General features: G+C 35.8%; 1 protein-coding gene across 3 annotated transcripts in view; it reads left to right on the top strand.

Annotated features, from left to right (window-relative positions):
* CADM2 (cell adhesion molecule 2) overlaps positions 1 to 8071 on the top strand; it is a 1068825-nt gene extending 1060754 nt beyond the window's left edge. For all 3 annotated transcript variants that reach the window (XM_004272650.3, XM_033433369.2, XM_033433368.2), the window contains one exon: positions 451 to 8071. In XM_004272650.3, the coding sequence (XP_004272698.1) occupies positions 451 to 569 (119 nt within the window). In that variant the 3' untranslated portion in view covers positions 570 to 8071. The remainder of the gene's footprint in view (positions 1 to 450) is intronic.
* Positions 8072 to 17859: the final 9788 nt, after the last annotated feature.

The following is a 17859-nucleotide window of genomic DNA, read 5'->3' as shown; positions in this document are numbered from 1 at the left end:
CCATATTAGTGAGGAAAATATGTGATTTTTCACAATGGTCTAGGTAGCAAACTATTGATATAATCTACATTTAAATGGAGTTACCAAAATAAATGGTGACCCGTTTGATGTGATCATTATCAACATCTTAACAAAGGGCCCTGATTGCTACAGCTGCATGGATCACATGGTCTGAAGCCATCATTAAAGAAATCAAAGTACTCATTACCCATTCCAGTTTGGCTGTTGCCTCTAGTTAATCTGACCACAGCTTCATCTACAACATATACTAGAATACCGAAAGAAAGTGTGCAACTTTAGAAGGGTGAGTTGTGTGGTTTCTTACGACTCAGAATATGTTTCAACATATAAGAAATCTGGCATAAGTTTCTTTCTAAATGAATGTAGCTTTAATACTGGCTATCTTACCAGTCTGACAGAACTAACGTATTTTTCTTCCAATACCCACAGGAACATATTTAACAAATGAAGCTAAAGGAGCTGAAGATGCACCAGATGCTGACACAGCCATTATCAATGCTGAGGGCAGCCAAGTCAATGCTGAAGAGAAAAAAGAATATTTCATTTAAGATGCAGGCCAAGATTCTGAATTTTACTTACCACACTGGCTGCTGGAGAAAACTGGCTATCATCTTTCAGAATTCATTTCTATCACCTTCTGCTACCTTTATTAACTTCCATACCGTACTGCTATCAGTAGCCAGTGTATACCAACAATCAGCTGTCGAAAGCATCATTCTTTAATTACTGTACCATCCATAATGCAGGACATTTCTTACTGCCTAAATTCCACACCATTGCTCTTTTAACATACAGTGCTTGAATATACAGCCTTAACAATGTTAATCATCTCCTTGGATCATGATATTGAATTGTTTTTACACATTGAAAAAAATGTATGCAGAGGTTTTTTTCCCCTCATTTTTTGTCCCCTTTAAATCAAAGACCTTGTCAGTTTACCATTGGACAGCTTTCACAAGTAACAAGATTAGGTAAAGACCTAATGTGCTTAAGTTCAATCAGACGTTAGAGGTTTACGATGTTTTCTACATGTCTATATTCAAAGACATGTTTTGGAAACATATGCCCTAAAAGACAAAAACTGAAAAAGACTACTGTAGTATAGATTCTGGAATGTTTGAGATTGTACTGGTAAAGCTGTATCAATTCACTATTTAAAAATTTAGTATTTGATACAGGAGCCATGTATATGGATTGCAATCAGGACATGCTATCTTATATAATTATATAGATCTTACCATTAGGTTATTTTAGCTTCATATACCAATAAATTGTTACAAACATTTTACTGTTTTGGGAATCACAAAACTTTCATTCATTTCTCTAATTTGATTCTGTAATTTATTTGTTCCACAAAGACTCACCTGCCTAAACAAAATTGAAATATCCATAGGGCACAATTTTGAGACATTTTAGTATCTGTATATAGTGCATATAATAAATCCAATTAAACATTATTTGATACATATTTAACTTTTTTGGCTGTAGGTAATTCAGTCATGAGTAAGCATTTTCTAATGTCCATTATATCTCTTTAGATATTACTTAAACCAATATAATAAGTAGGTAACATGTATTAGTATTTTTGTCTGTATGTCCTAGCACTGTTCAACAACAAATTTTTCTAGTTCTTGTTAATTTTTATTTGTTATACAATGGAAGCACAATGTTATAAGGAAAGGTAATTTTAAGCTAACAACCAGTGCACAGCCTCAGGTTTTAAATTACAACCACAGTTGAATAATAATCTAAAAATAAACTCTTAGTTTGCTAAAAATTTTCAAATTTTAATTTGGCAGTTCCAGAGCTGCTTACCTATGTTGGTTTGCCAAAAAGAAGTGTTTAAGATATGTTTTCTGTATAAATGAACTAATTCTTTATATTAAATTCCTGTCTATGCATTTTGTGAGGTACAAACTTATGAAACAGTGAGTGATAGAGAATTTCTGCCATGCTTTTAACTCCAAGGTGAAAGTCTCTTTCTCTGGATTATTTCTGAAATTTTGGTGTATTTAACCATTTAGAAATGCTGTATTCTTAAATATGACACAGAGTCAATCTAAAGTCATATTATTTCTCCTAGTAAAATACGATACTACTAGATTAGTGCTCATTAGACTTACTATATGCTAAAGATTAAAAATCCAGTTAGATAAAAATTATTTTCCCATTAACAAGCACTGCACCTTTAAGAAGAACACACATATGACGATATGGTAGCTATACTTGCGACGTCTGAAAGCATGATGGCCTCTGGTTTTAAAAATATTATTTTGGAATTTATTTTTGGGAAATGAGAATGGTTGAGTATGACATCATGTATTAATATCAAATGAAAGACAAGGGTGCTGTATCTTAGATTATTTATCAGAAAAGTATAAATCTTTTAAGGACAACGTTAGAATTTTTAATTTTTTTTTGATCATTGAAGCATATATCTTGTTGATTTCTTACAAGAGAAAAAGGACGATGTCAGTCAAGCAGCACTTTTTCAGAATATACAGAACATAAATAATATGATGTGGTTGAGTGTTAACATAATAAATCATATACAGTATGACATTTTAAGGAAATAAGTCTGCATTGATGTGATTGCATGCTTGTTTTTACAGTTCATTCCATACCATCTGTGGAAAAATGCAATAATATGTTAATATAGTATGGTAGTTTGAGAGAATCAGGTAGGTGCTACTAGACACATTGAAACTAGAATAGGTTTATAAACTGTTCATACCTTTCAATGCATAATCTTTAGAAAGATTCCACAAAGCAAAATTCATCCTGTTATTACAAAAGGGAAAGGTTCTTATTACAGAAGTAAGTTGTATAAACTGCATCATCAATTACTATTTAGAGCCTAATTTCAGGATGCATTTACAAAATTGCTACTCTTCATCGATGTATTTACATCCCTCTTCATTTCATCTGTATTCTACTTGGCTCCAACTGCTAAACTGTTGCCTAAATAACTCAATCATTATTTATAGCACTGCAAAATTAGAAATCCAAAATTGGTTGCACTTCAAGACTTTTGACTCTTTTAACCCTTTACAGTAGTATAAAAACTCACTGGAACTCTGTAAATGAAACTAACTGGTATATTATGATTTGTGAGCTCTAATCAAATATTTTGACAGTTAAAATAGATTTGAATTACGTATCATTTCAGTTACTGAAAGAAAACAGCAGTGGTATTATATTTTCCTATCTTAAATTTTTTTTTTGATTTTCACCAAACGAGATAAATTGTAAAAATTCTGTTCATTTCTATAAAAATCAGAAAAAATATGAAATAAATTTCTAAATGGACCATGCGAATTGCCATGACTGAAACATACACACTTATATGCCCAGAGAGCCATAGCCACAGAATACAATGGAAGGCGTGTGCACACACATACACCCCACTAGTAGAATATGGAACATTATTCTTTACCAAAAGTAGCTATTCTCTGCCAGTGTACTGTTTACAGTGTAAATTGTCCTCCATCAAAAAAGTGTAAACAGCATTCTTTTTTTCTTGCTTCCATTTTTGAGTGTCCTAGATAGAACGATTATCAAAATTAGGGAGAAAAAGGAAAGTTTGTGAGTGCAAGGGCAAAGATAGCATGAGCACAGTAGTGTGTGTGTGTGTGTGTGTGTGTGTGTGTGTGTGTGTGTGTGAGAGAGAGAGAGAGAGAGAGAGAGAGAATCCAACTTGTTTTCTTTTACCAGAGAATCCAAGAAGCAGTTTAAGGAACCTGACATTGGAGTTTAATCTAGAAACTGGATGACCTCATATTGATTCAAGATACTTAATCTTGCATTGAAACCCCACAATTAAAATAACAAATAGAGAAAGAAAACTAACTTTCCTAAATATGGCAAAAGAAGCTAACACCTCATTTATTTTTATTTCTTTGTAAAAGTATAAATATCTCAAAGGGACAGGCTCACTTGTAATTATGTACTCATGATTGTAACAGCATTGAGATTCCATATAGGCCCATGTACAGCAGCTGTTTGACGGTGATGGTTCTTCCATGTAACATAGCAGTTATCGTGTAATTTAGTGCCACTTATTGCAAAGTGTTACCAAGGGGAACATTTAAAATACTTTTTCTTTTTCTTTGGATATAAGGATAATTGAATGAATGATAAATATGAAATTTCATGTTACATTTTTTAATTGTGGAGAAAATGCAAAACCTCATATCTTACTGCAAATTCCCCATCACATTGCTAATTACTTAGAGCCCTCTAAAAATGCCCACTATAATCCCCCTTTGCAAATGGTAATCTGTGAAGAATATACAATACAAAACAAAAAAAATTAAAAAAAAAACAACTGGCAACCACAGCAGAAATAAATGAAAAACATAATGAGAATTACTGAGTAATGCTTTTTATTAAGTGGCACAAAGTACACACTAAAAACTATGCAAAATATAGGTAACTACAGTGTACGTACATGTAAGTATCCTGTACTTGCTGTGTATGGATGTTGGAAACCCATGTAATTATAATATGCATTTTGAATATTGGGAAAGAGGAAATCTTAGTGTAGATAGTAGTACTTGTTTTGAAATATACACTGGCAATATTGAAATACACTCAGTGCAATATCTGCTATTCTATTGCTGGATACTTAATGCAAAGGGATTTTTAAAAATTCTTCAACAAGATCTAAAAGGTTGCTAATCTCCACCTCCTGCATATTAAAGCATTAATTAAAAATACAAGTGACATAACACGTTAAGTTTTTCTTAATCATTAACGTGACACAATAAAAGTATCTGACCTTGTTTTTAGAGTTACTGGAGAGAAAGAGATAACCTGAGTTTTCAACTTTGATGCATATCTAATTGAATTTGGGATTCTTAAACTTTCTTTGAAATGTGTGTATGTTTTAATGGATTGTGGTACTTTTATTACAAGTACAAATTTATTCAATCAAAGAACATAGGTTACCTTTAATAGTTAGAGTCACTATATCTTAATGGAAATTTTTATATATTTTCTTTTTCTACTCATTCTTCCCTTTCTCTATTTCACCCCAAACATGCCCTTTGCACTTATACCCTTCCAAAGGCAATGGATTGAAAGTAGCAAGATTATAAAGAGAGCTAAAGGGGACAACATGTAAAAATGCGTTCTAAACTCATCAGCATTTTTATGTATTCAGATATTAATATTGAATGCAATAGTTATTGGATAGAGCTGGTAAATTTTCTGCCATGCATACTTACAATAATCCTTCTACCTCTCACTTTTAACATGGGCTATGATACTTCGAAATAAATAGAAGAAATAATTATTTACAAGGTATCCCAGGAAGCACTCTTTTGCAACTATCGTAACAGTCCTCTCCCCACCCCCTGGGAAATCTCAAAAGCCAACTTTACTTTCAGTGTACTCAACGGTGTATGGATCTGCATTTGTTTTTCCTCTTCTGTCATTAACTTTTCCTATAAGCAAAATACAGTAACTTTATAAGGATGGTTCCTCACGTGACTATTTACTATTTCAATGTGATATAATTGTGTTGATTTTAAAAATAATTTAAATGGCAACACTTTGCAGTCCAAGCTGACATTTCATTTAATATTTAAAATAAACAATTTCTTATAAATTAATGCTATGCTTTTAAGTAAATATATGTGATTTATTTTTCCAAGAAGTGTTATCTATGTAAGACAAATATTTAAGCATTGAAAAATGCCTCCTCATTAACAAATAATCCCTGAATAATGAATGCAAAGTATTGCCACAAATATCCACTTTATTTTGGCTACATAGACATAATATGAATTCTTCAAATGATGTAATTTAATTATTCTAAAAGGAAATGACATTTTGAAAGCAGATTTTCCTTTAGGAAAAAAGGATACAAAAATTATCTCAAATTATGATGCTGAATCTATAAAATATGCTTAAAGTAAAATATATCTATGTTATGTGGTTATGTTACAAATAATATTTGGTGTAATCTTTACCATCTTTTCCATATATATATATAAATGTATGGTTATTTTGGAGAGAATGGGCCCAAATGTGAAAAAGATGTAAAGAGAAAACACTATTTTCCCCTATGAAATGTACTGTATATTTCAAAAGAAGAAACTTAAAAGATATTTGTAGATTGCAGGGGCAAAAGAGAAACCTACCAGGGCTCAGCACTTAAGCACTTTTCCCACATCCAGGGTCAGAAGAGCGGTGATTCCTACACGGACTTTTAAGTGCAGTATGAAATGCCACATTACACTTCTCTTACACAGAGTACTGTCAAACCTCAAATGTTTTCTTTCTTCAGATGCTTTTCCTTTTACATGATACTAGTAGACACTTTTCTCTTTATACTTGCTGATAGTGAAAGTTATATGCAATAAAATATGTGATGGTTGAAAGCAGTGGTCACCAGTTGGTTAAAAAAAAAAACTGTGAAATGTAAACTGAATTGTTATCTCTTTATCCTTTTTGCTTTTCTTTGTGTTTCTAACGTATTGATTGAGTCTCATAAATAGAAAGGAAAATAATTTAGAAAAATTTCAAAACTAGTACTCTTTCTCCTTACAAATGTATGAAATTAATCTCTTTACATATTTATTTAACTGTACCTGCTGTACTTATTGTAGATTCAATGATGCAGTTAAGTAGTAACCCAAGGATTTATGAGTTTGGATTACTGACCTATTTTCTTCATATTCAGTTCACATCAATATTTGCAAATTGGTTGTTTAGCTTTTTATTCAACCAAAAAATATTCCCTCAAGAAAGCTCCATTTTTATCATAAATATTTCAACATAACCAACATCGGAACAAGTCTGCCATGTTAAAAAGAATTTAAAGACTTATCTCTGAAAATGGTACCCACAAATGCAGGTGTTCCCAGTAATGTAGCTTCAAAAATAAAATGTTCTATTCATATGACATGAAATTCATAACTTTTGGAAGGGTATATTTATGACAGCATAACAATAAATTCTGTGCTGAAAAGAAGATGCACCAAAATCACACATACTGCACAGAAGATAAACACAATTATTGAATCTACTGTTATCATTAACATTTTCAAAAACCAAAATGCATATTGTAATAGGTACATGACACTTGCATGTTGATTTGCCTATATACTTACAAAGTATTCAATGTGTACTTAGTGACGCTTAAAATATGTCATGTACAACTCATAAACATTCTTACAGGGTTCCCATTTGCACTTCATCTTTCAGTAAAGTCTTGTCAGAAAAAAATTGTCTGATACATATGGGAAAATAAAATTTGAATTTTAGTTATCTGTTGGACATTACTGAATTGTCTATTCATTTAGTTCATTTTCTTAGGGTTGTTAACAGACATTGAAAGGTGGAATTTCTTTTATCCCACTGACAGATTATGAAAGATGTTACCAAACATATTCCTTTATGCCAAACATTATTTTGCATATCTTTTTTCAACTGCATACATTATCCATTCATTTTAGATTTCCTCAGTGATGCCCATTTTCTTTGTAAGTTTCTAAATGGAAGTTTTAAAAATTAATCAGTAATAAAATGTTATTTTATTTGTAGAACATTTAATCGTTGCTCCTTGGAATATATGAACCTTGTAATACGCTAAATAAGGGTTAAAAACAAATGTTGCTGACTTAAGGAAATTTGCTTGAGATTGCCAAAATTCCAAAACTCTGTAAAGATAATTTTACAATCACTTCTGTGTGTTTATTAATGTTGACTAGGAACAGAAGCAAAAGTACCTAAACCTTTTTTTTTTTAATTTTCACACTCTAACCAGTATTATATATTTCAACTACCTAAGATAATGCAATTAATAATATATCCATCCTAAGCTTATGCCAATAAGAATTTGAGATAAGCTTTTAAATTTATGGAGGATTTTCTTTGTGTCTTTGGAAGTTCACTTACCATAAGGTATTTTATAGTCTACTTTAAATAACAGATTTTGTTATACAGGGTAAGCCAAAGGCTGTACAAGAATTAGTGTTTGGGTCTGATATTTGTGTTAGACCATGAAATATTCCATTAAAATTTACCTGTAAATACAAGGCGAGATTTTGTATCTGGTTTATTTTATGAAATAACATTTATTTATTTTAATTCATTTTTCCTAGCAAAAGAAACCCTGCGATACATGTTAGCAAATTTGATATTGTGTGGAAAAGCAATTTCAGCACTGAAAGAAAATGACATCTGAAGTAACACATTCATAGACACGATTCTTTATTTCTTTTAAAGTTACACAAAATGCCCACTCTTACTCAGCCTACCACTATATACATATATGACACCCATGTTTCCTAGATAAATCAATTCCATATTTTCATAATGGCAAGTGTTATTTCTGTCAAAATATTCTTTGACATTTTTTAAATCAAGGAAGCATGCTGATAAACTTTAATTAATAATTGCATAGCAGTTTTAGTATATGAGAGGGATCTTCATAATATGACAATCCTGGGATAATGCTAAAATTAACTGTACACTCCTTTAAAACAAGAAGTTCCAAGAAGTAGTTAGTTTTAAGTTTTTCAAACTATACTTTGTTTTGTGAAATTTAAAGATAGTTTTTTTTTCTGTTTTGAAACCTAGCAAATAAAAAAAATGTACAGAAAAGAGATGAAAGAGGAAAATGCAGTTTCCTAGTTGCATTTTAAATGCCTCTTAGTGTTATGCCACATTGCATATTATTTAATCAAAACATAACTATTGAATACCTACTATATATTAAATCCCTTACTTGATGAACTCCACCAAGAACTTGAATGTAGCATTTTATGCCTACCCCTTCAAAACCTGTTAATAATTAAATTATCCTTCCAAGTAATGACTATTTTCTGTATTTTTGGCATTGCTATGCTGGAAGAAGAAGTGGAGAAATACTAATTTTTTTAAAAAGTGTAATTATGAAAGGTCTTATGACTTAAACTGAAAAGAAAATAGCCTATTTTTCAACCATTGTTCATAGTCTCAAATTCAATGGATATTTCTATGAAGACTTTCTATTCTGATTTTTTAAAAATAGGTCTGTTTAATAAGTTAATACTTTATTATGCTAGAAAATTTAGGAAATTAACTCATCTTTTGAAGAGTGGCTGTAACAATGACCAGAGTCAGTACATAAAAGTCCTAAAAACATGTGTCCCACACATACTTATGGAAACTTTAATTCATTTTGTTTTTACTAAACTGCATCCTTACACAGATGGAGGGTGCATATAATATGAACACATAGCAGATTTAAGGAATACATATTCAGGTAGACTCGAGTTGGTATACAACAATAATGTAGTGTAGACCTTTTAAACTAATACAATATTTCTGGCAAAAGCAACATAATATTCCTGGATGTGGTAATCATTTGCTCTAAGATTTGAAAACATACTTAACTAGTAAAATTGGTATATCATGAATACATGAGAGAATATCAGGAAATGAATTTTTTTCAGTGTGTTGGGAGAAAAAATAATTAGAAGAGAACTGGAAAATTCCTAATGGTAAGGTTTGTCTGTTTGGCAATTTTACCAAATGGGAACATGTCTTAATACCCTTCTGCCAGAGATCAGAGAAGCTTTGTGAAATGGGATCACAGAGGGTCAACAGTCTCACAAACTCCTTGGCTCCACGGTAGGGGGATTTGGGGATCTAAGGACTCCTATTTTAACCACATAATCTACCAATGACATGTTGATTTGCTTCAAAAAATAACTTTAAAACTAGATTTGTTTTCATGAAAACATAAACCTATCAAAGTTGCACCTCTTGCTATAAATTATTCCCTGTGCTTCAGGCTATTTCCTGCTCTTAAGCACCAAATAATACATATATTGTCTCATGTGACACTGAAGTCCTTTCTATGGCCTGTAAGTAGCATAGAAGGCATTAGTACTTTTAATCATATTTTGCTTACAGATTTTCCTGCTAATCTGATGGAATCATGTAAAACAGCGCACACACAATATTTTTCATAGAGACTGAGGCACATTTTAAATCTAACCATGAACACCAGACTAAGATTCTCTGCGATAATCTTGTACCAAAAGTCATGGCCACAGCTGTAGAAACATTTCTCATTCATTTCTGTCTTTCTTGCACCCAGCCACTACCTGTGATCTTGGTGCTAAGGCATTGGAGTGTTCTCCCGTAACAGAATAAGAAATATATATTTTTGTTCCTCTGCCAATACTCCCACCCCCTACCCACACACACACCTGTTTCTGGCAAAAAAAACGCTTGGAATCTCCAGGAGAAATGACTGATGGTTGAGGGCTCCCCGATAGCCTAAGCATGGAAGCTGGTTGCCAGGGGAACCAACCAGGGATTAGAGTGTTGGAACTTTTAGTCCCAACCCCTGAACTCCAGAGATGGGAGAGGGGCTGGAGGTTGAGTCAATCACCAATGACCAATTATCTAATCTACTATGCCTGTGTAATGAGGCCTCCATAAAAAGTTCCCTGAAGTATGGAGTTCAGAGAGTTTTCAGGTTGGCAAACACATGGAGAGGCTGGGAGGGTGGAGAGCTTGGAGAAGTCATGCAAACTCCGTGCCCCTTTCCCCATACCTTCCCCTGTGCATCTCTTCCATCTGGCTGTTCCTGAAGTATATCCTTTTGTAATAAACTGGTAATCTGGTAAGTAAACTGTTTTCCTGAGTTCTGTGAGTCATTCTAGCACATGATCCGAACTGAGGAGGGTCTTGTGGGGACCTCTGATTTATAGCCAAGTCATTCAGAAGCTGTAAGGAAGCTGCCATTTGCAATTGGCGTCTGAAGTCAGGGACAGCCTTGTGAGACTGAGCTTTTAACCTGCGGGGTCTTGCACTAACTCCAGGCAGTTAGTGGCAGAACCGAGTTAAACTGTAGGATATGCAGCTGGTGTCAGAGAATTGATTGGTGTAGGAATCTTCGCCCTCAGCCCTACCCCAGATTTGGATTACAGAAGTATTTAGTGAGAGTAGCGTTGCTTTTCCCTTCACCCACATGTGATTCTCTAAATCCAAATACCTTATGCTTCCCCAGAGACATAGAAGGAATATCATTTTCCCATGAGAAGATAATTTTGAAAAACATCTCCAAACTAGCACCACATTTTACAAAAGAGGAGACTCAGGCATAAGAAGTCACATACATACCCATTTAATGGAAAAGCCAGATTTAGAGCACAAATGTAACTACTGAACTCCATTGCCCCTCTATTAGGTAATTTTTTTTGCCGCTGGGAATATAGATTCTCCTTCCTCCAGCATTGTTTGTAGAACATTACTAGCAGTGTTCATCTGTCAGAGGCATCATCTATATTGCAGGGATCTAAGAGGCACCATTGTTAAACTTGTAAGATTCTGAGCTTCTCTTAGTGTCCTCACAAATGAATGATTAAAATACAATGTGATGTAAATTGTATTTAATGAGGTTGCTGACAGTTAGTAGGAACCAAACCAGAGCTTTTTTTCTTTGTAAATGGTGGTGTATAGAGGAGAAAGGGACAGTCTTGGAACATGGTAATTCATGGAGCTAAAAACCCAACGACTTTCTATTAAGGGAGGCTTTGGATACTCCAGGAAACATAAAGGTGTTGGGAAGTGCATGGTGAAGATAAGTACATCTTCCCAGTTTATTGTACTAATTGGTTTGGAGCTCTGGAGGCAAAGCTACTAAAATACCACTGGAAATGGTCATATCACAAGCAATCAAAGCCCAACATTACAAAAGCAGCAAACTCCATTTATTGAAAAAATAGTCACAGTTTGTCAAATATATAAATATGAATCTGTTTAAATACAGATTTATATACTTAGGGGTCTGCTTACATTGATAATCTCAGGCAATACCAGTTCTCATGTGGAAGGACTTGTTCATTGAAGCTATAATCCAATGCTTACCTTCAGGGCTGGTTTCATGGGTGGGTGACCAGTGGAGTTGCCCAGGACTTCACACTCTGAATGGGGCTCCATGCTTGAGGTTTAATGCCCTGCAGTGGCCACCTTGAAGTGCTTAATAATTTTATCTGAGAATTTGTGTTTTCTAAGGGAGGTCCAATGGGGTAATTAATGGAGCACATGCTGGGGCCTGGAGATTCGACTCATGTTTGACTCTGCTTCTCACCACCTCTTTGGCTCCCTGGACAATTTCTCAGCTGCCCACTCCCCGAGTCATGCTCAGTGACCACTACAGCCCACACCAGGCAGGGGCCCAGGCACAGGCATGGGGAGATTTGGGTCAGCTTGTCCTTGCCCCACGTGTGGAGTTGCAGGACTGGCTGTGAGGGTCTGCACTCACCCTGTGAATGTCCCTGTGCCCAAGGGAGTACAACATTAAATGGCAAATAAAGACCAGTATTACAGGTTAAGAGAAAGACAGTGCAAGACAGGAAAAGCTTTTTTTTTTTTTCTGATTTTTGAACAAAGCATGTCACATTTTCATTTGGCAGAGGGTCCTGCAAATTATGTACCTGCTTACCATTTCAATAATATAGAATAATGCATCGTTTTCAGAAGTATCTTTAGGATGACCCTTGACTATTTTCAGATGCCGTGATAATGGGTGTGTGGTAGGATATGGAATTATGATTTCTTCTCTTTCTTGGTTAAACATGCTACAAATTTTTTCATGTTTCTATTTCAGGAGAGACACACAGTTAATGTTACTGGTTCGAAATCCTATGGCAAAAGTTACTCAGGAAATTAATGTTCTCTTTTTTTCTTTATATGTTCTTAACCACTATGTGGACAATATAACAACAACAAAAATGAAAGCTGGAATACTCTTGAAAATAAATAATCCAAACCACACACATAAAATATATGGCCCAGTGCGATGGATATAACCCTGGGAAGGGACTTTGCTGATTATTTCCGATTATTTTCCAAGACATCACCTTAATGTGGCAGTTGCAGTGGCAAAAAAAAAAAAAAAGTCAACAAGGTAGCATAATACTAGATTAAATAATAAATAGCAAATAAAGTAATCATTTATTTCTCCTTTATGACTAAAGTTGAGAACCAGATGCAGCTTTGACTCCAAATCGTGATCCCTGTGTTCTAATGAGATTCCCAATAATGAGTAATGCAAACCATTATCATTGATCTTGTTGAAATGCAAATTGGATTTCACTTATTCCCCCTGATTGCAACACTTCAATAATTCCTACTATTTTCAGATAAAATTATGTACGCGAATCTTTCTAATTTAATCCTGCCATTAGAGCCAATTTAGACTCCTTCCATTCCCTCTAATTCTACCCCATTATTCAGTTTTCTTAAAAATCTTGCATTCCATGAATACCTCATGTCCTTCAGTTTTTCCCTCATTTATTCAAAAAGAATTTTTTTTTTTTTTTTTTGCGGTACGCAGGCCTCTCACTGTTGTGGCCTCTCCCGTGCTCCGGACGCGCAGGCTCAGTGGCCATGGCTCACGGCCGAGCCTCTCTGCAGCATGTGGGGGATCTTCCTGGACCGGGGCACGAACCCGTGTCCCCTAGCATCGGCAGGCGGACTCTCAACAACTGCGCCACCAGGGAAGCCCCGAAAAGAATTATTATTATTTTTTTTTTTTGCGGTACGTGGGCCTCTCACTGTTGTGGCCTCTCCCGTTGTTGAGCACAGGCTCCGGACGCGCAGGCTCAGCGGCCATGGCTCACGGGCCCAGCCGCTCCGCGGCATGTGGGATCTTCCCAGACCGGGGCACGAATCCGTGTCCCCTGCATCGGCAGGCGGACTCTCAACCACTGCGCCACCAGGGAAGCCCCCACAAAAGAATTTTTAATCACTAGAAAATATCAGGCCATTTCTCTGAGTTGGAGGTACAATGCTGAGTAAACCAGACACTCACCCTTCCTTTATAGAATATATACTCTAGGAAGGAAAACAGATATTATCCATATATTCACACAAATTAATATATAATTGCTAACTCTGATAAATATTATATATAAAATGCTATAGAGGATAAAAATAGAATGCTTCACCCGGTAGGGTGTCACGATCTGAGGAAGAAATGCTTGAGATGATATTTGGATGAATTGGGAGGTGTTAACCAGGTGAGCATAACATGAAGCCATAATCGAGGCAAAGAAAGAAACAAATGTTAGGAGCTGAGACAGACTTTTTTTGGGAAAACATTTTTTAAAATGCCAGAATAGAATTACTTGACTTTTTATCTATATTTGTATCTATCGCATGACATGATTTCTTGCACAATCAGCATTACATGTTTAATCACCACCAACTATATGCAATGCATTGTATTGTATAATGTGTGCAAAATATATAAAAAGAAATGTAACAGACAGGGTCCATCCATAGACACAGAAATCACTCTATATTTTTAAAGTGTGTTAGTTACACAGGTGAGAAGGCAAACAAGGGTGGAAGAGAGCCCAGGATTAGCAGTATTAGGAAGCTGCTACCATGCTGTGGCTGGAGAGAGAATGAAAAGCCCAAAGCCAGGACCTTCCACCAGGAGCTCTACAGCCATTGTGAGGCTCTCGCACAGGATCTGGTATCTATGAGTAGGAGAGGTGCTTGTCTAGCGGGTTCTCGATTCAAGGAGGAAACGCAGGTGTCCCAGAAAAGGAGTGGGAGTAGCATATTTTCTCCCGTTCTCTGTCTTCTAGACTTTCATTTGACCCTTCCAGGTGAAATCTGCAAGCCAGAGGGCAAGGAGGCTTGGAAATTAGAATTTGGGGGGCTACATAGCAGAGGTTTTCTAAGAACAAAGAGTAAGTTTACCAACACCAAATGCTTTCTATATTTATAAATTTTGCCACCTAGTCAAGGAAGGTAATTCCTTGATAGTGATGATTGGATATACCAAAGACACAAATAATTTTTAGTCCTACAACGCTTGTGTTAGTGCACAGGAGATTTGAATCAACAACCACATTATAGGGAAACATTAGCTCATAAATTATAAACTGTCAGATGCTGAAGGTTCAATATTATAAATATTCGATTGCTGTGGTTTTTAACTTATTTCATTCTTTTGAGTACTCCAACTATTCATATATGTTAAACCATTTTTATATATTCGAAGATTTCCCCAATCACTTTATTTAAGCAACAAATTTTACTGAGCATCTACTATGTGCTGTGGATTTTTTTCCATGTACTACACATATAAAGATGACAAAATCTAATCTATGTTCTTGAGAAGGAGAAGTAGTGGAAGAGGCACCCTTAAAGATATTCACAGTATACTATTATTGAACACTACAATGAAAATACTGCAGTGTAATAATAAAAAGAATCCCTATGATTGGGTGATGTTGTAGAGGAGGAGGTAAAATACTAGCTGGCCCTTACAGAAACAGTAAAAGTTCACAAGGACGAGAGGATGGTAAAATCCTTCCCAAGCTCAGGGAGTAGTACTGGCAAACAGAGACGCCAGTGAGACCTTGACATGTTTTAGCAACAGATCAATTTGAGTGTGGTGTTTATGGGATTTTTCTGCAGTAGTTGTAAAAAATGAAACTTATGAGGGAGGTTTAGTTTTATTTGCCTGTGAAGGAGGGTGCATTTAATTCTGTAGGACATATTGTAAGCCTTTATTTTTGTCTTCATATTTTTAAATTGCAGACATTTTTATTTTTCTTAGCAAAGTCAAATGTTGAAATCTAATGTACAGAATAATGAAATTGTAACTACTTTTGTGAATGGATTTGGAGAAGTCTATCCTCCTTTTTCACTAACCTTTTCTTTGCCAACCAGAACTAACTAAACCCTCTAATCATGGGATCTTTTAAAAATTATTGCTAGATATTAGAGAGTTAACAAATGTATTTAAGTAGATAAATGACTTTTTTTTTTTAACAAAGAAAACTCTTATGGCAGCAAAGAGAAAAAAAGAGAAGAGGAAGAGATCCATTCATTAACTTGTACAATAATGTTTACTGAGCCCCAGCCTTTTGCTAGGTGCTGGGCAGAGGGAACACCAAGTGACCAAGATCCAGTTTCTCCTTTCAATATATTAGTGAAGGAGACAAATGTAAACAGACAGTCACAGGTTATGGTACTAGAGTCTGTGTTTGAACTAAGTTCAGTGTGAAGTAGGAATCTTACTGCTTCTTGAGAAATCAGGGAGACCTCTGGGGAAAGTGACATCTAGATGGAGATCAAGAGGGTGAGTAGGAATTCCCCTGGTACAGACAGAGGGGTCAAAGGAGGGAGAACATTTCAGGTTGATGGAGCAGCATATCCGTGGCATTAAAAACCCACGGAGAGTTGGGGGAACTGCTGTTCAGTAAGAGTATACAGATTACAAGAAGGTTGGAGAGATGAATTCAGAAAAGTAAGCAAAAGTCAGATCAAGAATTTTTGTAAGTCTCATTAAAGATTATGTACTTTACTCTTGGATAAATCCTTTGTCATCAGAGTATTTCAAGTGTTCGGAGACAGCAAGAGTAGTTAGTCTACTAACAATAGGGCCTTCCACATCTGCTGAGGGATTCCAACATTTTACAAGTAATAATATTTGAGTTCCCTAAAATTTCATTTTTACACATCACCAAGTCATAGGAGACAATCTAAGCTGAAACTAGCTCTACCCAAAGTACAGATGGAGAAATGTAGTTATACACTCCCATTCTTCCTCTCTCCAAGTCTATTTGCCTAACCATTCATGGAGATAGCTTTACGTTCATACTGTTAGTCCATTTACTTTGATCACTTGTACTTATTTAGGTCCTCTCTTCTTTCTTTGTCAAAAACCATCTTTAAGGGAACTTTTGTTATCTTTGCACAAAGCTGATAATATTCTTACTAATCCTTAATGCACTTCTGTGTTCTTTGTTGACGCAACTGAAAATTTCAGAAAGTGCTAAAGCATTTACATGCAATGGGGTGTGTTAAAGTCTAGGAGTGTAGCATATACTGAGGTTCCTATTGAATAGCAGAGATGCTGGATATCTAAAAATCCAGTATGTACTCAATAAATATTTGTTGAATGAATGAATGGTCCATCCAAATTATTTTCTGTATTTCTGAAGGATGGTACCTTCATTCACTCATTTAACAAGAGTTTATTAAGTGCTTCCTATATGCCAGACACTCTTCTAGGCACTGATCATATACTTATATATAGGGTTATATTTAAATCTGATTTTTGTTTATTTTGTGTGTGTTAATTATGTAATTTGCAAACCAATTTATAGAGAAAAATTGTGGGACCAACAAAATAATGACATTAGAGGCGTGAGGGTCCGAGCTGGGGACGCTGAGACAGGGTGGCCTGCCCGGGGGCCGGGAGCCCTGCCTGGAGGACAGGGCATCTGTTGGGTCCTCTTTAGGGGTCCAGAGCATAGCTAGGGGCCAGATGCAGATTTGGATGTTCTCAGGTGGTGAGGAGTCATAGAGAGGCTTGGTGAGTTCAGGGAGGGTGCTCTGGAGTAGACGGGTGCGGAGGACCTGGTATAGTTGGGACCCGGGTGAGGAGGGGTCAGGCAAGGGATGCAATGACTTCGTCCACCACAGACCAGCGCACCGACTTCCGCTCCCGCCCCCGGAACGCGGAGGGAGAGCACAGCCCCGCGGGACTCAGAGCCGCACCTCCCTCCCTCGCCCTGCAGCCTCCGCTCCAGCAACGCGCGGCCGGTCCACACTTCACGCGCGCCTGGAGGAGTGGGTGACCCTTGGCTTCCCGGGGCGCAGGCGCCCCTTCTCCCGGGATCCCTACGGACCGAGCGTCCCAGCCCGCGCCTGCTCTCTGCGCTCCGCGTTGACCGAGATTAGTGTTTTGACTAGTGAGTACGAAGAAACGAGAAAGAGGCTAGGAAATTGACAGATACAGACTTTAAAGTGAGTGTAATCTGGAACTATGGTATACAAATTGTACAAAGAAGAACGGTAACA

The sequence above is a fragment of the Orcinus orca genome, chromosome 5 (assembly GCF_937001465.1).
Source record: "Orcinus orca chromosome 5, mOrcOrc1.1, whole genome shotgun sequence".
Lineage (NCBI taxonomy): Eukaryota > Metazoa > Chordata > Mammalia > Artiodactyla > Delphinidae > Orcinus > Orcinus orca.
Note: the sequence above shows the minus strand (reverse complement) of the source record. Positions and strands in the feature narration are given on the sequence as shown.